The sequence below is a fragment of the Platichthys flesus genome, chromosome 17 (genome assembly GCF_949316205.1).
Source record: "Platichthys flesus chromosome 17, fPlaFle2.1, whole genome shotgun sequence".
NCBI lineage: Eukaryota > Metazoa > Chordata > Actinopteri > Pleuronectiformes > Pleuronectidae > Platichthys > Platichthys flesus.
In genome coordinates, this window is record NC_084961.1 from 3,534,944 (window position 1) to 3,559,215 (window position 24,272).

The window sequence follows — 24,272 nt, forward strand, 5'->3', positions numbered from 1 at the left end:
TCGTCTCACGCTGGTGAAAGTCCGACAGCGTGAACCACTGGAAGACTCACACCTGTTATCCACTCCAGCAAATATGCAAACAACGATCTCAAGTCCCAAATAGCTGCATGTTTTACAATGGATTTATTATCTGAGTGGAAGCGTTTGTATATACGTGTTACATGACTGTTTAGAATCCACCGAGGGAGTTGATTTTGGACAGCAAAGTCCAAAGTGGGACTGGTTTGTGAAACTTGATCTATAATTCTTCGCATTCTGAACATTCCCTCTAAAATGTGCCTATGAGTAATGCGCGACAGCCCCCCCCCGGCTCTCTTTGATTTCAAGTTAAATAAAGCCGGAGGAAGAGCAGAGGAGAAGCTGCAGACGCTCGTCATCCTTCCGATCTGTCAGAAAAAGCATTTCTGTGAACATCTCGGGGATCGTCTCGTGATGCTTTCCAGTGTTTACTGTGATGCAGGCGGGGAGGGAGGGAGGGTTGGGTCGTGTCGGGCTGAGCGCAGGATTACAGGCGGACAGAGTGCTGAGCGATTCCTGCTCAGATTCCCATAATCAGCTTCTCTGAGAAGTGTGTCATCCCGGCTCACGCACACGTGATGACAAATCAAATGAAACCCCAGGGGAGAATCTTTCCAGGTCGCCGGAGGTCGGACTTTTTCTGGCAAACCTGTGGTTCTGGGTCTCACCAGCCGACTCCTGGTGACCTTTTCCGGGCACCTCCTGACTTTGACTCATCCAGGAGGGGTTCATTAATCCCCTCTGGTCGGGCTGCAGCTCGGTTTCGTGAGTGGCTGGGAGCGTAGCGCTGGAAAACAAGGCGTGTGGAGGTAGAGCAGGGCGTTGGTCAGACGTCAGAGGCCGAGGCCAGTCCGCCCCTCCCAGACGTTCCATCTACAGAGTCCTATTGTTCGGCTCCTGAGCTCGAGAATTCCTGTCGGGTCGAGGAGATTCCTCGCTGTGTAATGGGCCATTATGTTCGACTTTGCTCTATTCAATAGACTAATGACTACGCCAAAAGTTAATGTACCCGGGGAGTTCCACTGCTCAAATGGTAAATGCCATTGTTTTGGGTCGCGGGCCCGTCTGTATTGTGTTAACCTTCTCCGTGTGTGTGGGTACGTGGAGGCACCCTCGTTCTGAGTGTGATTTCAATGAAGCCACGGCTGACTCTGGCATCTAAGGATTTTAGAGATAAGGGTGAAAGTGCCGAGTCAGAGAAGCAAACATGAGGCGGGTGTTTGGAGAAAGTGGATCAGATAAGAGGCTCAGGAGTCGTAACAGACTAAGAGCTGCAGCGATGGTTCCTAGAATAGATGTGGAAGAAAGAGTAACTAAATATATTTACTTTACTGTTACTTTACTGAAGCATTTACATTTAATCCCACTTTATTCTAGAGATATTCAGCTTTTTACTCAACTACATTTCTAGACATTTTCAGTTCCAAATAGATTCCCCAACAATATTTAAACATGTTCAATTATCTCAATTTCAATTAACTACGACATTAAAAATGCTGCCAACAAGTACACGATGAGTAACAGTATTTAAACATATAATACTTGAACCTACATCCGCCACAGGATAGAATCCCATTGGTTAAATGTTAAAAAAAGAAAAACAAATTCCTGCTTCATTCCTTTTATCCAGATCCATTCCAAAACTTTACACCTGGTTAAAAGTGATTTAACATTAAAAAACAATCAAATAAAGCATTAAAACCAGCAAAAGTCTATTTAAATTATCTGATTCAGTCCAATTAACCTTGTTATGTAGTTTTAGCCGGTGGCATTACCACTTTGACTTATGTAAAGAATCTGAATACTGGTTCCATCTCCTCTCATTCACCTAAAACAACATATACGTCAAAAGGAAAAATCAAATCTACGTGGGAAAGACTCACTGTTATTGTTCAGTTGCACTTGTTACATAACACATTTATTTACAAATAACACGCTGTGAGCATTATGAAATTTAAAATACCAAGAAAAGTCATTAGACAAACACTCTCTCCATTGTCTCCGTCCTGTCTCTGCGTCCTGAGCGTCTCCCTCGGCAGACGAGTCCCTGAATTGTTTTGCAAACAGAACCAGGGTCCGTCTGTGAAATATGTGGCATCAGTGTTATTGTGGTCGGAGCCGGCAGCAGGAGGACGCAGGTCGATTCTCACAATGAGCCCCGGGCACAGATTTGTTTGCTAAATGGGCAGGAGAGATAAGACTTTAAAACCAGTTTGCATTGGCTTGTTCTGCACAGGCAGCTCCAGCAGCTCAGTGATGAGTGATGGGAGCAAGTGTTCCACGCACCAGTGTTTAAACACACTTAAACACAAAAGTGAGACAAAAACAAGGGGATTTTCCTTTTTGCAGTCCGGTGAAATCCATTTTCCATTTTGGGCTCAAACCTCTTTTCTAACCCGACAGGATGATCTCGTGCTGTGTTGTGATTTTCACGTTTCGGGGATTGTCCTTCTGAAAGCAGAGGTATTAGCCTGACGGGTGATTCACTGGAATGAAATGCAGGTTGATTTATTAGCCGAGACAGAAATTAGATAAACCACCGATGTGCCGGGAGGTTTTGTGTTCATGTGTGGATACAAACAGAGTTTCGGTGCCACAGCCGTTATCTGCTCTCACCTGCTGGAGGTGAACACAGAGCGGCCGGGTCAGCGAGATAACAGAACAACACACGTGTGACTCATGATTGCTTGGATTTTGCTGAGTCACCTGAACATCTCGGCCTGGCAGGATAATTGTGAAGTGTTTGGAAACAAAGCGCTGGCTCATTACAGGGCTGGAAAACAAGCCACGCGCTCGCTGGATGCGTCTTTGAAATCCAAAACTCTAAATCTCCCCTCAGCTGATGGAGAAATTGCAGAGTACACACACACAGGAGATGAAAGTGGTTTTACTGCTCTGGGTTCTCGGCGTCTTACACATCTACACTTTGTGGTCTTCACATCGGAGTCTGTCTCTGTCTTTATCCCCATCTGCGTCTCACTTTGTTGTTCCGTCACTTTTACTTTTTGTCTTGTTTGCAGCGATACTTCAAAACCCTCTGAAACTGAACCCGGCACTTTACAGGTTTTGTTCTATTTTGCATTTGTTTGGTTAATTTGCTGTGTGTTGAGCTCAGTGTGGTTCTGCCCAAGTTCTGACTTATTTCAGCTTCACAGGTTGAAGCCATCGCACATGGTCAGGTTGAAGTGCTGCAGCATTTGTTTTCGACTCACAGGAGGAAGAAGAATCCAGAATCCTGGTATGAGTTTGTATTATTATCTCTGTGTCTGTGCTTGTTCAAAGAAATACTGAATAACTGGAGACGCTAGAGAGTCTGTGGATGTGAATGTGAGTTTGTTTGTTTCTATATGTAAATGGTAAATGGTTTTATATATAGTCTACCCCTCAGCCACTTATGTCCAGGACAAGTGTTGAAATAAATAGAGCACAAACCCTACAGTCCCCTTAAGAAACCATATTCAAATTCACTAGATCTGTATTTTTCATTATTTTCCAAATAGAATCTGATATCTGTCCTCTAAACATGATTTACTATTTTTAAATCAAGAACTATTAATTATTCTTTTGAGAAATTCAATGAAATCTGATGGAAAAGTTCCTGGGTTCTTCTCTGGGTCATGTTTCCTCTCCCACAGAGTTACATTTCATTTCTATGGAAATAGCTGGAGTCTTTATAGGGAAGCATAATCTTGCTTAAACAAATACAACTTGGGATGATGATGATGATAATGAAGGAAGTTGAGGAGTTTCTTTCAAATATTGTGTAAAAATATTTTATTATCATTCAGCCACAATATGGCAACTTGACGATGACAGATTTCATAGAAATCAACCAAACGAGATGCACAAAGAATAAATAATAAATAACAACACACGTAAACATCATTTCACATCATAAATAACGACAAAGACGTCTGTGATAAACTCCCGGCAGCCGCTCTGTCCTCGGGACTGTTACATAGAAACGCGGTTAAATAGATTCAGTCGCTGAGAAAATGTCTTGAAGGTTTTTTCATTTTGAAATAGAAGAAGTAGAACTGCCAGGGATTCTCCGTGACCAGTGGGGGGGGGGGATTCCGGTTGAATCCCTCCGGTGAAGTCAAGTGTTTTTGAAATGCTATTTGACCGGGTGTCCTGGAGAGGCCCCGCGAACGTCCTGGACTCCACAGACTGTGTCCAGCTCGCGTCCGTCCTCTCCCCGTGGTGTCTCCGACCTCGCCCATCTGTCGGACGAGGCCGAGTGTGTAGAGCGACCCTCTGCTCTGCCGCAGACGACCTCTGACCCCCGGAGCCCTGAGGTCGACCTGGAGACAGCTCGCCGGCCTGGCGTCGGGCTCTCCGGAGGCCCTGCCGAGGGGCCCCTGCTTGCAGACGGCTGAGGAGAAGGGCCCGTGGGTTCACGGAAGCCTTTCCCCCCTCTGAGTTACAAGGTGTGGAGGTGACATGTGGTCTTTAGGGGGCCGTGCTCTCGCCCTCCCTCGCCCTCGCCCTGTGGCGCCGCCTCACCCTCCACTCCTCCAGCAGCAGGCGGGTTTTCAAAGCGACCCTGAGCGCGGCGGCCGACACCTGTTTCTCGTGGCTCTTGTTCCACCTGCGGACGAAGACAGAAGACAATCAGACATCTGAAGCAATCCATCATGTGAAAGACTCTAACCCCCCCCCGGCTCCTAAAGACACCATGTGGCAGGCCGAGCCCTCTGTGAGTGGCTGGAGCAGATCGGACTCCATGTTTCCAATTAACGATGTGTCAGAAAGTGCAGACTGGTGGCGCCGCACACGTTCAGAGGTTGGAGTTAGAGACATGATGGTACACGAGAGCAGCTGTGGCAGAGACCAGCTCCATGACCACACATAACTCACAGATAAGTGGGCGGGGGGGTAGGATCTTCTAGGTTTTGTGGATTTCACTGAGCAGCTCAGTCATCGCAATTTACAGGGGATTCCTTCGCTTGAGGCTTAATCTTAAAATGTCTCTGCCTCTGAAACGCGTGCCGGTTGTTTTACACTCAGAGAAATGATGAGCGGTGTCACCGGCTGCTGCTGAAAACACCTCTGTGTTCCTGAAGCTCGTAATTATCATGTCCCTTTATTTAGTAAATAGACTTTGAGGTTTATTCCTCCTCCTTCTCCTCCTCCTCCTCCTCCTGAGAAGTTGTTTTACCTCTTAATCCTGCTCCTGTCAGCTGCCGGCTTGTGTTCCGTGGGGATCGAGGTTTCCTGCGACGTCTGAGACCTGAAAAAACAGAATCCCGGTGAGGTCAGAGGTCAGAGACACGATGGAGAAGAAGAAGGTCTCACATCAGGATGGCCACAAAACGTTCACTGTGTAGTTGTGATGAAGAAAATGTTCTATTACCTGAGATGCAGGTTGTCCTGATGACAGAAGCTGCTGCACGTGCTGTCGTTCTCACGCACGCACCGGCAGCGAGGCGCGCTCCCGGCTGTCTTGGAGTCCTGCAGCGCGCGCTTCGTCCTCGGAGCGTTGCCCAGTCCGTAAGAGACCACGCGCCTGGAGAGAAAAGTTCCCGATTAATAACATGAAGTTTACGCGCAAAAAGAAAATAACTTCACGTCAGAAATATTATAAATTATAAAGAAAATGCGCAAATGAATGAACGCGATAGGTTTTGTAAAATGAATCAAACTTTCAATTACACCCGCACAAAATAACTTTTATATGATCTTTTCCCCAATTTAAACTCATTTAAACGGTAAAAAGAAAAGCTTATATTGAACTGCGTCATGTACAGAAGGACTTACTCAGGTGTGTTGACCCAGATGATGTCCAGGTGGCAGAAGTACACGCACTCCTTGTCCAGGAACGTGTCGCAGGAGCAGCGCTTGGTGCGCACATGTCTCCCCCGGGAGACGCTGCGGGAGTCTGCGGGGTTCTCTCCGACTGGAGACGAGAGAACTGTGGACGAAATCAATCAAGGGTCAATCACTGTTATCGGAACACTGCAGAACGATCAGCTGCTGGTCTAATGTGTGAGGAAGGTGCAGAGGTAAAGTGCAGCAGGATCCTGATTTGGAAATTCACACAGAGACTTTGGATCAAGTTTAAAACGCGTAAAGTTGTTCGGTCGTTGCTTTACGGTTTTTAAACATTAATCAAGTCAGTTTCTTTGATGCTCTGAGTGAATTCCTGGAATTAGTTTTCTTAGCTGTTTGGAAAAAAGAATGCGCAAAGACGTACCTGTGCACAGACTCCACGAGCACATCACTGATAACACGGAAATCAAAACGTAAGTATCCATCTTCTTCTTCAGTTAGTGATGATGATGAAAATAATCCTGCAGAGGTGGAGAAATAATCATCCGGGGACAGTCCTCAGAGCTGCGGTGTCTCCGTCAGTGTGGCCCCATGTGCGGAGCCAACTTTGACTTTATACCAAGCGCTCCCCTCCTCCTCCTCCTCCTCCTCCTCCCCGTCCTCCTCCTCCTCCCCCTGCACAATCACTCCTGTCCTCTGGCTCGGTCCCAGTCTCCGTTGTTTGTTTGGTCCCTGATAAGCAGCCACGTCGAGGTCTTGGGAGATGCCTGAGTGGCTGGAGGTTGGAGGATGAGGAGGATTGAACGCGTCCTGGGCCACATTTGAGCCGGACTGTCTGCAGGACGTGCTGATTCACTCAGTGAACAGCAGGTGGCAGCAGAGTCTCACGTTTTCTCACTTTGCGGTTGTCAGGGATGGAAATTCAGCAAATATGGAAAATGTATGTTGCCACTTACCTTAAAATACTAAGGGGGAGAAGGGTCCAAGTTTAAAAAGTGAAAAATATTCTAGAAATTGTACTGCTACAACTGTGAAGTATATATTTTGATTATCTTTATATATCTTAATATAGATTATATATATGAGCATGATAACTTCCATGTCTGTTGGCAACTTCTGCAAAGTACAAGTTTAAAACCTGCACAAGCACCAGACAAAAGAAAATGTTTCACGACAAGGCAAACAATAAACTAAAGAAAAGAGACAACTAACCTTAAAGTATTTTATTATAAAAGTTCTGGTCTTGTGGTCAGATGACTTTATTCAAAAACAACAAAGCTCATATTTATAAATTGTGAACTAGAATGAAATGAGAAATGTATTTGTCAACGTCTATAACTCAATCTTCCTTCTAAAATATGTCTTCATAAGATGTTTAATAATCCTAATACTTGCTTATATATTTACCTATCAGACTATTTACTTTATTCAATGTCTGTGTACTGTTTATAAATGTTAAATACTTAAAGTAAAGCCAGTTTTCCTTTTTTGGATTATAAATGTTCAAATCAAACTGGAACTGCTATTGAACCAGAACATCAAAGGTTAGTGTCTGCCATTAATTTAGTATTTTATTAATAAATTCAAATTTGGGCTGTTGGGATGTGAGACAAGCAGCTTTTGTTCACTGTGACATTAAACATGCTTTTAAAACTTTAAGTTCTTAATTAGACCAGTTTTCTTCTCACACTGCTGCAGACACAGTTGTTCACCAGTAGAAGAGGATAAAACCAGTGTGTTAAACCTGATGGTGCTTCTTCTTACGTCGTCCCCCTGATGAATAGAAGGAGGTGCTGCACAGCTGCTGCCTCTTATTCACCGATGGACGATTCCTGGAAACACAAGCAGCCTCCAAAGTGGATGTTAATCTAATAGTTTCCCTCCAGCATCTCTTTCAATAAGCTGTGGAAACAGAGCCCTGCTTCATTTCCCTAAAGCACATACTCAGAGTCAGTGTGCCGCAGTGTGTCGCTGTGGAAAATGGACCTTTGTGTGTGTGTGTGTTGTCGTGCACATGCGTGTGTGTGTGTGTGCAAAGTGGAAAAATCTTAGAGCTGCAGCTTGGAGGCCCCCAATCAGAGACTGGTTTGCAGAGTTTCCACTGGGCCAGGGAACAGATTGTGCCACAGTGAGGAGGAGGATTTCATATTTTAACTCAGGACAGGATAGAAAACCAGTGGAGGTGCCTAAGACTCTGTAGCTTTTGTGTTTTGTTTGAAATCTGTGTGTAGCTGGTGCTGGGAAGTCGTGCAAGATTTGTTGCTGCAGTTGTGTTTATCTTCTCTGCACTTGCACGCGTAGGCCTCTAGGTGTCTCTGTTCGCTTTGCTATAGACTGTCCGTCTGGCAGCCCTGAGAGAGGAGGAGGAGGTGGAGGATGAGGAGGAGGAGGAGGAGGAGGAGGAAGAAGAGATGGATGAGTCACCTTCTGAATGCAATGGTCCTCTGAGAGCTCTTTACTCACTCTCTTCTTGTGGGTGCAAAACAAAAACAAATCAAATCCTTTTTTAATCAAGTTCCACTCGTTTGGTGGCAAGTGGGGATTTTGTTTTTGTAATGAAGTGGCGTCGTTGTGACGATGAGAGCGTCGCGAGGTCGTCTCCTGAGGATCGAAGGGAAATCATTTTCTGCTGTGAAGCACTAAGTGAGCTGTTGACAGGAACTGGAGCGTTTGACCGAACCCTGAGTGTCAAAGAAGCCTGTGAAATCCCAATTCTTCCTCCGGCTGTGGTCCATGGAAAATGGAAGCAGTAATGTAAAGTTATGTAAAAGGGGGTTGAATTCCTACCAGTTGAGGCAATGGCTCCATCCACAGCTGAACTCTCCAAACAACACAGTTTACAGCCCCAGTTTACTTTTAGTTTCCGTTTGATGGTTGGTTTGTTCCTCAGCAGGATTACGCAAAAAACGGGGGAACAGATTTCAGCAGAACTTGGTGGAAAGATGGGACATGGACCAAGAAAGAAGCCATGAAGTCTCAGCTCAGATCTGTACAAAGGGGGAAGATCCAGGAATTAATTTTTTTATGTTCTTTTTTGGGCATTTAGTGAATTTCCTAGTTCTTGATGACAAAGATCTGAGGTATTTAATGACAGGACAGACTTCCATGGAACTTGGAGGATGGACGTGATGTGAGTCAGAGAAGAAGAATCCATTCAACTTGGTGCAGATTCCCAATCAGGGGCCAGATCCAGGAATTTGGTTTCACTTTCATTATCAAGACAAGAGTGTTTTTCAACATCTGGATGGTTTCTCAAAGAATAATTCATGGATCTTGATGAAAAAATATCCAGATCTAGAGATTTCAATGTGGTTTCATCAGGGGCCTTGTCGGGGGTAAGGTTTCATAGAGGCTGGGGATTTTATTCAGCCTCTGCATCATAAAAAATTGAGCTTGAAACCTGTAAATATACTTATAAGTTGCTGAGATCCTGTAGATTCAGTAGAGAATCAATAATTCATATGTATCGTCAATAGTTTTACCTTAAAATCAAAATCCACCTTTAGTCATTAGTGATGTTTCTAACGTGAAACTTTCAAAATACAGTGACACCACTTTATTGTTTGTAAACAAATTTTTACTGATACAGTTAAGAATATTGATACAGAAATGTAAAGCTACTATAATGCACATACCTATGGACTTATGAATCATAATGGGCACTAGATGGATTATAATAAATAGTTGAACACAACATCTGTACACAGAAAAACATTGCCCCATAATCCATAGAAATGTACATATACCAGTACAACATTTATAATTCCATATATTTACGAGTGACATCCTCCAAAATAAAATTGATATTCTCCATCGTTAGGCCTTTTTTTACTTCTATATTTTTGAAATAAACACAAGCAACTACTGAATTTATGAGGAATTATGTACAGGTTCCTAAACAAGAAACTCCATAAAGGCACAATTGTCTATACAACATGTACAAAAAAAAGAAAATGTGTGGAGCTGACAAAAAACAGTAAAAATAAAACGATTGGTCATCATAACAATTATCATGTGATTGCACATACAATATGAATGTCAGCATCTGTGCTTTGAAAGGTGATTCGTCGAGAGACAAACCCCTGAAAAGTGTTTTCAGTCTTACAAAGTGACGAGAATTACAAAAAGAGAACAAGAAGAGCTTTTTTTCCACTTGGGTTTTTTTTTTTTTCAGGTGGCGATGACCAGTCTGTCTTCGTCCTCACTGGACACCTCGTTATAGTCATCGCTTACCGTCTGCCAGCTGGACACTGGCGGTGGCGGTCGGGGGGGTGCAGGATTGCTAGCGCCCTCAGCCGGTGACTCCTTGACGGCGTCGGCTCGGCTCACAGGAGCAGGCGGCGGAGGCTGCTGAGGAGGTTTCTCCCTGTCCTCCCTCTCGACTGTCTGTACCGGCTCTGCTCTGCTGAGGCCTCCGGGGCTCGCCCTGCTGCCTGCGGTCAGTCCCGGGGAGCTGCCGACCTTCACGGGGGTGGACGGTGAAGCGGCCATGCAGCTCCGCGATGAACCAAGCCCGTGTTCACGTTGAGATGGCTGTGCTCCCGGAGCTCCGGGGCTACCCTGCCTCTCGGCGGCACCGGGCAGAGGACTGAGAGCAGAGAGCGGGCTGAGGGAAGGAATGATGGCAGGCAGGGAGAAGTTCACTATCTGCAGACCTGGGACATGTGTCTGGAGGCCGGTGCTGCTTTGGGAGGTGGGGTTGGCAGCTAAGACCTGCAGCCCGAGGGTGGCGTTGAGGGTGAGCCCTTGCTGGGGCAGCAGCTGGGTGGAAGCCAGGCCTGTGCTGGTCAGCCCCATGAGGTTAAGTGTCTCCAGACCCACCGGTTGTATCGTTTGAGCCTGCAAGCCAGCGACCTGCCCGAGGGGGAAGCAGGGGACGACGCTGCTGATTGGCTCCTGGACCACGAGCGGCTGGGTGTGCAAGCCCTCCGGATGGGGTGGAGTATGGGGAGCTGGTAACGGACTCGTGTTCCTGTGGATGACGCTCACTGCTGGGAAGGTGAGCTGGACGGGGCCCGCCTGGAGCGGTACGAAGGTGGAGTAAGCTGCCAGGCCGGCGCGCACCAGCTGGATCCCCCCGATCGGGACCATGCTGTACGAGGAGCGAGCCGGCTGCTGGGAGTGCAGGGGCAGGTGACTGAACAGGTGGGTCTGGGTCTCTGCTCCCAGTGTTTGGCAAAGACCCTGCGGCGGGAAGAGCTCGGGGCCGTGAGACGCGTAGCAGGAGGTCTGAGTGCCCCGGTCCACTGGTATGCCGTGGTAACTGGTCACCACAGCGGGAGGGGGAGCGGGGGTGTCCTTTAAAAAGAGAAAAAACAGACAATTCAATCTTATGTCTAGACTCAACTGTGGCACAATCCTACAAGATGTAAAGAGATTAAAGTATAAATTGGCCAACACAGTATTCTTAGTAAGCTGATTACATTTGCAATACAAACGGTCCCCCCCCCCCCCACCAACGTTGAAAAGAATGTTACATTATTGAATAAAAACAGTTGCAGGCCTAAGATTTAATGATATTTGGATCGATCCACTTATCAGACCCTAATGAGACTAATCACCTTGTTGCAGAACATTGACAGGAGCTTTGTGAAAGTGCCTCGCATGCAGGATTCAAATGTGTAGGAAAGAAGGGAGGCAGGCAGAGAGGGGGGGTGGATGGACACACAATGAGAATACATGGCTCTCACCTGGCCGAGCATGGAGCCCTTTCCTGGCACTGGGGGACTAGGGGGCACGTCAAAGTCAGGGTAGTCGATGGACATCTGCCTGCATGGTGACACTGGGCTCATCATGTGCACTGACTCGGTGTCCGAGGTGTAGGACTCTGACGTAGTGGCAGCAGGCGGAGGGGAGGTGGGGAGGGGCAGCGAGCTGCAGCAGGACCCAGAGATGGAGATCTGCTTGCTGAGGGACACAGGGCTCATCATGGGGATGGACTCGGAGTCTGATGTGTGGGATTCAGCAGCTGGAGGCAGGGACAGAGGGAAGCACACTGAGCTGATGGACATCTGGGCGAGGAGGGCGCTGGGCGGGACTTCCCCCTCCTTGGAAGGGATGTGCTGTGGACTGGCGGAGACAGACGGGTTGGTGGACAGGCCCGACTCCGCCTGGCTGTCCTCCTCTTCCTCCTCGTCGTTCTCCTCGTCGTCGGGGCCGTCGGAGTCATCGCCGTCCGAGTCCTGGCGGTCGGCACTGCTCACCTGACTGCGGTCTCCTGCACATGAGCAAACAAGTCAGATTCATTCGTTATCGTCTATTATTGGTTTCATTCAGTGAGGAAATCCGGCACTAAACACACAGCTCAGTGTTTTGCTGCAGTAACAGTGTGTCACGCCCTGGACCGACACACACACCCCGGAGCTCCATCACAGACAGAGGAGGAAAAACAAATCTGCTCTTAGAGACTGGGACTAAAGAGCGCTTGCAGGCCGCTCTCTCTCCATCTTTTTTTTTCTTCTAAAATTAGCCGCAGCAATTTCCTCTTTCCAAATGCTGTGAACGCTGCCCACATGTGCTTTGAGTTAACAGAGGAAGAAGCTGCATTTAGAATTTTTTAATTAGACCGTGGCGAAGCTATTGATCGACACAGCAACCGAGCACCAGCAGGAACAATCCTGGGGTTTGTTACGTTTATAGTGTCGTTAACTTTTTTGAAACAAGGGAAACACTTGTTGTTTGAAACCAAAGCAGATAAGCAGTTAATAAGATGTGTTAAGTCACTTTTAAACTGTAATTAAAACCATGATGAGCGATCCTTCTATATTTCCCTGTGGGCAAACTTACCTGAATCCTCTGCATCCAGATCGTCAATGAGACCCGCAGGCACCCCCATCTCCATGCACTTCTTACTGTGGGCCTTGGATTTCATGTGCTTGGTCAGATTTCCTGAAGAAACAGAGGCCGTGAGGTCTTGCGGGGGGGTAGAGCTCGAACAATAGCACAGGAGTTTTGTTTTTTATGTAAGCGAATGCGGTCGCTGGGCAAACTGTACGTAAAAGGGGGGGTGAGTAACTGATGAAGACATTTTTAAATGAACGTGGGCTGCTCTGACACCGAGTGCTGTTCTGCAGTGTCGCGTGGGCAGGCGAGTTCGATAAAGAGCAGTGAATCATCCTGTCTTGGTTGAAGAGACGGTTAAACAACGTATTTTCATCTCATAACTTCTAAGAGGACTAAGTGAACTGCAGCAGATCAAGTTCATCTGCATGATACAGTCTCTAAATCTGCATTAAAGTGAAAGCAAATGGTTTCGTCTGATCAGTGTTTGCAAATATAATTTTTCTAAAAACTCCTGGTACTATTTGCATCATGATGTAAATTAGGTGTGTAATAATAAATCTAGAAATTCAAAACAACAGGAAATGCAGAATATTCAAATAATAAGTTTCTTCTGTTCCTGATGTCAGAACTAAAAGACATCTTTATTAATTTAATTTAATTTAATTTAATTTATTAACTCCCAAAGTGCTGAAACAATTTCCCAGTAAGTCTTACTGGCTCTAAATATATTGTCATTTTAAAAATAGCTTGAGACACATTTTTTACTATCACACTTCTCCTGATGTGTTTAAGCGGTTTAATTTGTGCCTTATCCTGCTGTCTTAATTTTGTTTAATTTATATAATATACAGTTTTTTTAACCAGCATTTCATATTCACTTCCAATAAAATGTTCTTCTTGTATTGTCATATGATAAATGTTTTAACGGCCTTTATTCAAAGCACTTTTTGTTGCATTTGCACAGCACAAAGAAAACAAGTTGATAAATCAATCAAGTCTTTGAAAAAAACAGTTTCTGATATTACATCTATAGGTTAAATAACATCCATCATATCATATGAGACACAGTATGTTTGTACACAAGGACATGAGCAGTGGCTTCGGACTTAAAGCTTTGAACACGGATCATGTTCTGTGTTCTAACCTTTTGTCTTGAAGGAGAAGTTGCAGTGGATACAGTGGTACGGCCGCACATCCGAGTGGGTGCGGATGTGTTTGCGCAGCATGCTGGGCTTTTTACAGCGGATCCCACATTCTTCACAGATGTATTTACCACGTCCGCGCCCACGTACGTAAACATACTCTTCATTAGACTTGAATCTGTAGGGTTACAAATCATTCAAGAGGGACATTTAAGATAGAACAGAAATATATAAATCACATAAAGCTTTCTGATGGTAGTGTAATAGAAAATGTCTCCATTGCTGTGAAACATACCCGCCGTCAAATATTTTGACCCGTCTTGGCTCCGTTTTAGGCACCACGTCTTTGTCCGAGTCGTTGCTGGTTTGACTTTCTGGTTTTACTTTCCCTCTGGGTGACACGGACCTCTGGGTGATCGGCAGCTGCAGCGAGAGGAAAGTGATGCATTCATTGATCTGAACAAAACTGGAGGCACGGATATAGATAAAGATATATAAATTAGACTTTTAAACGTTTAAAGGTTAAAATGTGGTTCTTACCCTGGGCATGACTTCTTTCAGCTTGGCAGAGTAAGACAGGGCATCTAGTTTTCCGTTGGTTCTTATGGCCGAGGTGTAGTGTATTTTCTTGGATGTCTGCTTGGAGTCAAACAGAGACATGACCACCTTGGTAGGCAACCCGAGTGGGTTAGGGTTGTTGGGGCTGACAGTCCAGGCTGCGTATGCTGAAGTCTTCAGGTCAGTCTGCTGAACATGGAGAGGTTTCCTCTTCATCAGGAAACACCATGTGAATGTGGTGGCAGTCTTCAAGCTTGGGAAAGACAGGCGGTGACTGTCCTTCGTGTTGACCACAGACACAGATGTGGTCAGCTTCACCTGACTCCCATGGAAACTGGAAGGTTTAATAGGTGACTTAGCAGAAGTCCACCTCTGATCCTCAGCCTTCTCTTGGAGCCTCAGGGCATCTTTAGCTGGAGTACAGATGACCTTACTACCAGGTGTAGCATTCACCGCAGCGACTGCCTCATGAATAACTGTGCTTGTGTCCTTGTCCAGCCCGGTACTGTCAGGTGACATAGGCTTGACGTCATCAGTCGCCTCCGAGTCCTTCACCCCATCTGTTTTAACCTGGGGCAGCGGTGGAGCCTCAGTTTCAATGGGACTGTCCACTGGTTCCGTCGTGCACACCTGCCTCACAAGTGTAAACTTCCGCTGCCGTGTCACCTCAGACATCTTGGAATTAAGATAATTGACGGACCTGCCATCAGTGAGACAGGCCACGCCATGCTCGTCCTTAGCCCGTTTCTGGTGCTTCTCCATGTAGATGTCCAAACTGTTGGCTGGCGACAGCATTCGTTTACTTGAAGCAGTGGGTTCCTGCTGAGGGCACAGAGTCACTGACGCTAATTTCTGAGTGCAATGTAAAGACCCAAGAGAAGGAGCTCGCTCTCCGATCTGGTTGTGAGTTTCAGTTTGAATTCTGTCCTTCTTTGCAGTTGGTACAGCATGAGTATCACTGTCTACACTGTGAGTGGATGAGAGGCTAGTTTTACTGGAAAGAGAGGGCGCCGGGTGCATCTGCTCATGGGTGATCAGGATCTGTGGCAGTGGTATCGCTCCTGCTTGGCTCTGATCGAACGGGTTTCTTTGCTGTTTACCTGACAAAACGACAGTTTGTGCCTTAATCTCAGAGGCCTGGTGACTGGGTTGAGCCACATATACATTTTGGATCACATCAGGTGATTTCGAAATACTCAAAATCGGATTGGCAATTGGTATCGTTAAAAGTGGCATTGCTAGCTGAGTGCCCTGTGTGCTAGGGAATGAAAACGTTTGGCTTGCTCTCAGAGCGGAACACTGCAGTTGGTATTTGGGCACAAAAGATTTCCTTTCTTCAGAATCTGCTGGTTTGTTTTTGATATTCTCGTGAGAAACTATGATCTGGGTCAGCGGCGGTTGTATCTTTTGGCATACTTGAACCCTTGATGTTTGATGCCAAGGGTGTGGAAGGCCATGGACTTGAGCCTGTTGAGTTGGGCTTCCCAAATTAATGCTTTGCACAACATGTTCATTATTTTGCAACGGTGCGTCACCACTCTGAAGGATAAAAGGCAGAGCCATAGGGCGCCTATTGGCAATGTGAATCTGCTGGGATCTATTCTGAGTTAAAGAGCTAACGTTTGTCATTGGAGGTTTATCTAGAGGTATAACTGCTTTGCGAACAGGTTGCTGACTCTCTGGGTTTATCTTTAAAGACATCTGGCGAACTAATGGCCCCCGCCTCCTTTCAATAAGTGGCACCTGGGAAACGTGGGAGATATTTCCCCCTCTTGGCTGACCAACGGGTGACAGAGATCTGCTGGGCGATACATTGCCACAGTCAAAAGACTTGCTGCGATAGTCACATGAAATCTCCACAGAGGGCTGAGTACAAGTGATCTGTTCAGATACAGCACGCCTCATCATTCCAGGCACACCGAGAGTATTGAAGGCTGTTGGCAAACCTTGAGGCTCTGGAACTTTGCCAACACACTCCCCTCTAGATGGACTCTCTGACCTAGATGTGTCATCTCTGTCGAAAGACGCTGTGATGCTGGAACAACGAGAGAGACTACTGTCCCTGCTGAGGCTTCGTGAGAGGCTGGACTCAAAACTGGATTCACCTGAGGATTGTTCCATTTGGGCTAGACGAATTCTTTTCTTTTTTGGCGGGAGTTTCTCTGCTGGTAACTTTGACAAACTCTCGCTTCTCTGAGGCCAGTTGAACTGTTCTGCAGGTTTATCTGCTGGTTCAGATATTTGTGTCTCGTGCTCTCTGTCAGGCTCCTCTGTGACGAATATCTCAGGAACCTGAATGTTATTTTGACGAACCAAACGCGACTGATGAACAGGAGTGGTGTTTTCACTACCTGGTGCTCCTGTGCAATCAGAGCATTGCTCTTTCATTTGTTTTCCATAGTCAGTACTCTTGGGTTTGGATGTTTCTTCATGGTAGCCGTCAGCTGAGACATTTGCTATTGCTTCTGGTTTGGGTTTGTTCGGGGGATCCTTCTCCATAATATCAACAGGAGAAGCCCTGTCAATAGATTCTGTCTCAAATGAATTGGGTCTGCTGAGAGAGTTGGTGTGTCTGATGACTGACGTACCGCTGCCTTGCCTTTGCAGATCTCCTTTAGTGGAAGTGCTGATCTGGGTCTCTCGTATTGGTGATAGTCTTGAGTCTGGAGTATTTATACCTCTTGCTACAAGCTGAATCTGAGCTAGCTTTGGCTGATTAATTTTGGGCTGCACGTCTATTACAGCATGCTGAGAAAAGGTCCGACTTGCCGGAGCTGTTGGTGGCTCAAAGGTAACAGAACAAGGGGGAATGGTCTCGGTTGGAGATTGATCATCCTCATCTCCAACACTTTTCATTTTCCTTCTTTTTCTAATAGATGTCTGTTGATCGAGTATTCCTGGAACACCAGTTGATCTGGGGACTAAGGGCTGCTGTGTGTTAACGTGAAAAACATCCTGATCCGTTTCTTTGACAGCTTGTGGCTTGTTTTTTGGGCCATGAAGCTCAGAGCAGTAGAATTTCTTGTGAGTTTCAAAATTCTCTAACTTTCGGTAGCGGTTACGACAGGTTTCACACTCGTACATTGTGCCTTTGTTCTGTAGAGGCTTTCTGTTTCTGTCCTGGTTATGCTCAAAAGATCTGCTCCTTGGCATCACCTCAGCGGAACTGCTTTGACCGTGATATCCGTCATCCATGGAGCGAACAGTAGGGAGGCCATGTCCTTCACTTGTGGAAAAGTCTTCCACAGCGGCTTGTCTGACTAATGTACGAGAATGTATCGCTGGATTTGGGGTTGACGGGACTGAGGAAAATACATCATCACTGAGCGAACTAATTTTTTCATCAAATGACTGACAAATTCGCAAAGGGTGAGGAAGGTGAGAGACATTAAGAGGAAGAGCCGAGTGTCCAGGGGTCGTAGGCATAGAGTTACTCCTCGTGATTGGCAAACAATCCATTGGTGGGTATTGAGAAGGAACAGAGAGAAGAAACACTGGCTTAGATTTATCTGTGGGGGTGAATGGGGATTTGGGGATGTCTGAACTGGAACTTGACCTTCTTCCCATCGGTTTAAGATCAAACTGAAAAGAGTCTTTAAATATGTATGATTTGGGGGAGTCTATACTACCTCTCCTTGAGAGGGACGTCCTCCTTGGCTTGACACTGTCCAGCTGTTTGTTGTCCACTACGGCCTCATTGTCAGATATTAACTTTGAAATTCGTTCCTCCAGAGAAAGTGCTTTGGCTTCTAGCGGTGGTCGCATCTGTCCAACTGTGGCCCGTGGCTTTTGCTCAGCTGCTACATGCATCACTGTGGCAGCCACAGGGGGGACATTTGGAAGAGTGTTCTTTGCAATGTCGATATCCACTGGTGGAGTTATCTTTACAAAAGGACTTGGTGGACTCATGGCCTGGTCCGCACTTTCCGAGCGTGAGAAGTACCCAGAATCTGTACTTCCCAGACTGCGGGGGCTGAGTAGACACTTGGCTTGTTGCTGTTGTGAAAAGTCTGTTGCTTGCTGCCTCTGAAGCTGAGCGTGTCCACCCAACAGTGGAGACTTGCACTGCTGGTCTTCATCTTCACTCACAGTATCTAGTGAGGGATTGGCACCGTCCACCTCTTTCAGAGACGACAGGACGGTGATGCTGGATCTCAGATTGGCAGTCTGGAAGTCTCGTTGCCGTTGTGCAGCAGCTTGCTCAGGTGCTGCACCTGTAACTCTTGGACTGTCTGCCCTCAGAGGGGAGACGTTAACTGGATATACGACAACTTTTGGAAGTGCAGCAGTGACTTTGGGCTCATGAGCCCTCTGGCCATGTACTGGTTTGACAGAGTCGAAGACAGCTAGTGAATCCACTTCCCCTTGGCTGGCTTGGTTTGTACCTGCATTCTGTAAACTGTTTTCAGAAAAAGCTGCCACAAAGCCCTGGGATGAGTCAGGGTCCAAGTCCGCAGTGCTACCTTCCTCATCACTGTCACCGCTCTCCTCCGGATCTGAATGTGTCCCGAGGGCTTTGTCCGATTCTTGAGATAATGATCCCCCTCCAGATTCAGAGCGAGCAATGAGACCCAGTTTAATTGCATGAGCGTGTGACTTCTTGTGCTTGTACAGGTTGCTCTTGGTTTTGAATGAGAAACCACAAGTAACACAGGGATATGGTCTTTCTCCTGTGTGGGACCTGATGTGTTTGAGCAGCACACTGGGTTTTGCACATGCTCGGCTGCAGTATTCACACACGTATTTTCCTGGCTTTTTAGCCTTTTGGTCCTTGGAAACCTGCTCAGCACCATAGTTCATTACAGTAGCCATCTGAACATGGTTGCTGCCGGGCGTAACTGGGACCTGAATGGTGCTGGGCACACTTGCAGTGATGGACTGGCATGTGTGCACAACAGGTGGTTGGCTTTGTGGCAAAGCGTTGGAACCCGAGGGAACAGGTGCATGAGTTATGGTGGATGGTCCAGAATTGAAGCTCATGTGCAAGGCAGGCTTTTCAGGATTCGAAGATACATGCATAAATTGTGATGAAACCAGTGGAGACGACTGCATTGGTATACCCTGTGTGGATGTCTGCACATTCCTCTGCAGCGGTGCCGCAATGCCAATAACGTTGCCTTGTTTGTCAATATAATAAGTCTGCATATGAGAGGTTTGGTTCTGGAGACCGACATTGACAGCTGGCATTGTATTTAATTCACCACTGCATTGAGCATGAAGGCTGGAAGCTGGTTTTCCAACGGCTGTGACCTGCAAGGCATTATTCCTCTCAGCCAGTGAACTGAAGTCAGGCTCCATGGCCTTAAGTAGAACATCAAGTGGAGCACTGCTGTGGTAAGGGTCTCCCTCGAAGCTGGGCTCCTCGCTCTTGCCGTCTTTGGCCTGCGACACCTCGGCAGCAATCAAAGAGCCTTCCTCAGCACCCGTGGTCTGAAGCGACGGCGCCCCTTGAGATGTTGCTTCCTCCTTCAGCCTTTCAGCATCAGCTGAAGAAGACCCCTCCCCAGGGGATGCTGCAACTGGTGAGGCATCATGTTGGTCTCTTACACCACCGGGGGATGTGGAAGGATTGTGGGAAGGACTGTTTGAGGAGGAGGAGCAGGAGGGTGTAGTTTCCTTCGATGACGCTCCGTGAGGCACAGTTTCGGATGTTTTCGACTGCAGGGGCTTCTTCACCGGAGATTTGGGGATTTTCTTGAGCTGATTCTCTGCAACAACCTTTTTCCTCTTCAGGCCTTTTATGTTATCTGCATTTCTGCGACTGCTCTCTGATATTCCTGTGGACAAAGACACAAATATGAGAAAAGCAGAATGACACCATCATTTTTACAAACTGTTCCCAGCGTTCAACCACATATAGACTGACCACATGAGTCCCAGATGAGAAAATAAACTCTATTTCCTCTAATGTACAGTCGCAAATTCATCAATGGGGTATTATACTTGCATCACTTATTAAATAAAAACTTTCTCTAGTGTTCAGATAATCCTATTAAGTTTTATTTGATTTAAGGATCCACAGTGTCAGGCATTCAGTTTTAGTTTGGTGCATATTTCCCAATTTAAAGATGGTGGATGAGAGAGAACCCATTATCTAGTATTTTTGACTTGTTGGTTATATAACTTTAATTTAAACATTAAAGTATTTTCTTTCCTAGTTTGTATCAACAGTTTAGAACATAATAGGATTTACTTCCTTAACAAGACATGTATGGTAGAGTTTAGTTTGAGCTATGATAAATTGTTTCAGCTATCATCAGCTGCGAGTGGCATCACCATCACTACCATCTGACATCAGACACACCAATTGCAAAGGTTGCTTGAAATAAATTTAAACACTTCTTCAACATTTCCTCACCCCTGATTAAGACATTTTTTTTTACAGTTTATTTATTTCCTGTGTGACTAATATGGCCGCGGCCCCCCGCTTCATTACTTACATAAGTGAACAAGCTCTTTCTTCTCAGATCTGTTGATCTACGGAGGCTTGGCTGATCATAGGATGTGTGAAACAAACACGTCTCACATTTATGAGAAGCTGAATGTGCATGTCTTCAACACTGCATTCCAGTAATAATGCTGTTCTGCTTTTAAAAGGGCTACACCCATACCACGGTGTTCCATAAATGACTCAGGCCAGTGGTTTTAAAAGGGACATGTTGCATAATCCTGGCAGTGACCTGTCACGGTTTCCTGGATTGTGAAGGTATTTCCCAACATGAGGTCAGGGTTCCTTCACAGCTCTGACCTCATCTCGTCTTTACATAGGTTAATCCTTTCACCACGCCAACATGCAGCCGGTGATCCTTCAGAGCCGCACACAACGGGTTCTGTAAACAAACCCTCTGATGTGCCTCAAATAAGCCGCTCTAATGAGACGTTGAAAGACACGGGAAAGGGATTTGTTCTTCCAACCCGCCGCTCGGACAAATGTGCAAAAAAGAGATTCCGTGTCAATTCCATATTTTCCATCTGTATTAATGATTCTTTATATATTTCTTAATATTCCTTTCCTCTGTGATCCAGTGAAACTCCTCCTGGCAGAATTAACTTCTTTTTAAAAGGTGGTTGTCACAGTGATTAGCCTGGATTGACGGGCGGGGACATGAAGATCTTTAAAAGTACTTTGAGATATTTTTAATTGTACTGTGTTTCCATTTGGTGTCTCCACCCAGTCTCATTTACAATGGCTGGAGCTGGGTGGTATTTAAAAGGACAATGTCTAAGTGACGCGGTGAGTTCAGATGATTTATTCTTAGTCACAGTTTGAACACACACGGTGAAGCAATCCCAGTTCAACCAAACTGGCTTCTCTTTTTAAATAAAGTTACACAACCAACTTAACAAAAGAAATTCCCGTCCTATGTGTTATAAGGTTTTTACTGTAGTGATACTGCGCAACAGAGTTTCCACTGGTTGTAAACAAGCACCAAATTAAAATGTGTCTCTAATTTCTCATGTGTCACAAATTGATATTAAAAACTCAATTTTAATACCATGGCCGGTTTAAATGTGCAATCAGAACTGAAGATGCAAAATTAGCCCTTTTTATTGCAAATGGGAATATTTCAGGGACACGTTCTTGGAATAATTTCACACAGCCCATTTTATACTAAGAAAAAGCGCAAGAGAAATTACCAGATACCAGAAATGCATTAAAATTATTTTTACTGTGTCAAACGCAATTACGCATATGTTACAGTAATTCTAACAGACAAATCTGGAAATGTTATATTTTAAAGTAATCAAATTAAGTGAAAGTATAATAAATCTAAAATCGCAGCCATACAAAAAGACACTATAAAATAAATGTTTGTTGAGACGATAACAAAAATCCCTTTGCATTCAAGACTCCTGAATTAAATCTGTGTATGTTGAATCGGTTATTCAATTAAAAATAAAACAGGTGATAAATGAGCAATGACCAAAATAGTTTTTCCAAAATTGAGAAATTTAAACTCCTTCCATTAAATGTTGATGAAGCTGATCTCTTACCTTTCTGTGAGCCTTTGGGCTCCTTCAGCTCTTTCTGTGCCTCCTCGATTTTATCTGAAAGACACGAACAGAAAACATATTGAGCGGCGCTGTACAGACACACACACCCACACACACACACAGAGAGACACACACTCCGTCTCCACAGCGAAGGCAGTGCACAACGTAACTAATGATACTGGGGATGCTTCCCACACAGCTGCAGCAGCATGAAGCTCCTCCAAATGAGAAACAGATATTCTTCCACAGCCCAGAGTGAACTGTTCCAGTGTGGAAACTAGTGTAATCATGAGGGATGAGGACTGTGTGTGTGTGTGTGTGTGTGTGTGTTTGTGTGCGCACCATAACACAACCATACAAGCGTCACCAGCACGAGGACGTATAACGTGTAGGTTAAGTTTGCAAACCAGTCGATCAGGGGGATTTCTTCTCATAATATCACAGCCAGATCTAACCCACAGATTGATTTACATATTCAAATGCTGTTTACCCCCCCGAGGGAAGAGAGAGTCACTGCTCTGCGACCTTGTGTACGTCACAGTCATTACCCACAATCCAGCAGGTGAGGAACCTGTTTCTGTACCAACCATATGGACGTGTGGGAGGTGGCACCGAGCCGACTGCGTGTTACTGTAATCAATATTAATTATATACGCGGGCTCAATGCGCTGTGACACGCAGGGGGAAGGAGGGAGAGAGAGAGGAGGTAAGAATCGTTAAGGTGTAATTACATCTCCATTACTTCTCTCTCGTTTTTTAAAAGGATAGATCAGAGTCGATCAGATGAACCGCAACGCGACAGGTTTATGAAAAATGATAATACAAAAATGCGGGTGAGGATTTTAAAATGTAATCTCTCATCCACCAGCAGCAGTTTTTATTTTAGTTCTTCCCATTTATGTGAAGCTTGTTCTGGCCATGCGCAAGACATTTTTCTTATTACCTCCATCAAGGAGGTTATGTTTGTTTGTCTGTAAAACTACTGAACCAATTTCCATACAATTTTGTGGAGTGACCCAAGAATGACCCGGATAAACGGGCGGATCCAGGAAATTGTTTATATCTTGTTAAGCATGGCGAGTTGGGGCGTGAGCCAGGGCGATGGTATGCTCTCACTGTTCTGTACTGGTTCTTCATTTAAACAGGACTAAGTTCTGAGATGGTTACTTTGGTTAGTTCAGTAATTTGTGTTGAGTTTAATAGACTTCCAGGTGAATTTCAATAAAAGAAACATTTACACCTTGGTGAATATCTATTCAATTATTTACTCTCAATTTCACCCTATATACAATTAGTTCAACTCAGATCCGATGAATTAAAGTCTCAAGTTTGTGCAACAACCATAAATTCCCCAATAACTGGAAATGTACCACAAATATACGACTGTGTTTTAATTATAATTCACACTAAATTAAGTTTCTTGCACTTGCAGGAAACAAATGAGCTGCAGTAAAGACATATAGTCAAAAACATAACTTTATTGCATCTATGTTCGAAGTTTTCATCCATTTTATCCGTCTGTTAATATGTTTTTATTCCTTGTATTGATTCTTCTATTACTTTCATTGCTACCACAGCTTTTAAATCTATTCTATTGTCTGCATTTCTATTTATTTTTGTCTTATTCTCATCTTTCACTTGTCACGCTCTTTGCACTGCACAAACCTTTATGAAGGGTGCAACACAAATCAAGTGAAGTTGATTAATTGAATATCTATAATTTAAAATAAACTACTTTTAAAAAACCACACTGAGCTTTTCTCCACAGTGCAGCTCGCAGCTCGCTCGCCCACGGAGAGGAATGAGGACTACGTCTGGCAGCCGCGTGTTTTCTTCCTCCTCCTTATGACCATGGAAACAAGATGGAATAAAAACAAGCTGTGGCTCCCGTGCCCTGCACATGACATCGGAGTCCTCGAGGCCCGGCGGTAACAATTCTGTCCTAGATCGCAGAAATGTTAATCGAGGGTGAAAGAGGATGTTCCTCTGCGGTTGCCAAAATTA

The 24,272-nt window shown here is 45.3% G+C and overlaps 2 protein-coding genes across 2 annotated transcripts in view; both read right to left on the reverse strand.

Annotated features, from left to right (window-relative positions):
* Positions 1–3,811: 3,811 nt before the first annotated feature.
* edn1 (endothelin 1) lies at positions 3,812–6,360 on the reverse strand. The gene is made up of 5 exons (XM_062410056.1): positions 6,215–6,360; positions 5,779–5,932; positions 5,375–5,527; positions 5,180–5,251; positions 3,812–4,609 (listed from the first exon to the last, which is right to left on the reverse strand). The coding sequence occupies exons 1-5, from the start codon at positions 6,273–6,275 to the stop codon at positions 4,471–4,473; spliced, it is 579 nt and encodes a 192-aa protein (XP_062266040.1). The 5' UTR covers positions 6,276–6,360; the 3' UTR covers positions 3,812–4,470.
* A 2,976-nt stretch (positions 6,361–9,336) lies between these two features.
* hivep1 (HIVEP zinc finger 1) overlaps positions 9,337–24,272 on the reverse strand; it is a 50,480-nt gene continuing 35,544 nt past the window's right edge. The window contains exons 3-9 of the mRNA XM_062409776.1: positions 22,269–22,322; positions 14,256–20,050; positions 14,011–14,138; positions 13,718–13,893; positions 12,577–12,678; positions 11,481–12,007; positions 9,337–11,088 (exon numbers count right to left, since the gene is read on the reverse strand). Of these exons, the coding sequence (XP_062265760.1) occupies positions 9,961–11,088; positions 11,481–12,007; positions 12,577–12,678; positions 13,718–13,893; positions 14,011–14,138; positions 14,256–20,050; positions 22,269–22,322 (7,910 nt within the window). The 3' untranslated portion in view covers positions 9,337–9,960. The remainder of the gene's footprint in view (positions 11,089–11,480; positions 12,008–12,576; positions 12,679–13,717; positions 13,894–14,010; positions 14,139–14,255; positions 20,051–22,268; positions 22,323–24,272) is intronic.

Coding starts and splice junctions, on each gene's coding strand:
- edn1 (XM_062410056.1), bottom strand. CDS start 6,275: ATGGATACTTACGTTTTGATTTCCGTGTTATCAGTGATGTGCTCGTGG. Junction 5,933..6,214: donor CTCGTGGAGTCTGTGCACAG/GTACGTCTTTGC, acceptor TTTCGTCCACAG/TTCTCTCGTCTCCAGTCGGA. Junction 4,610..5,179: donor GACAGGAGCAGGATTAAGAG/GTAAAACAACTT, acceptor CTTCGTCCGCAG/GTGGAACAAGAGCCACGAGA.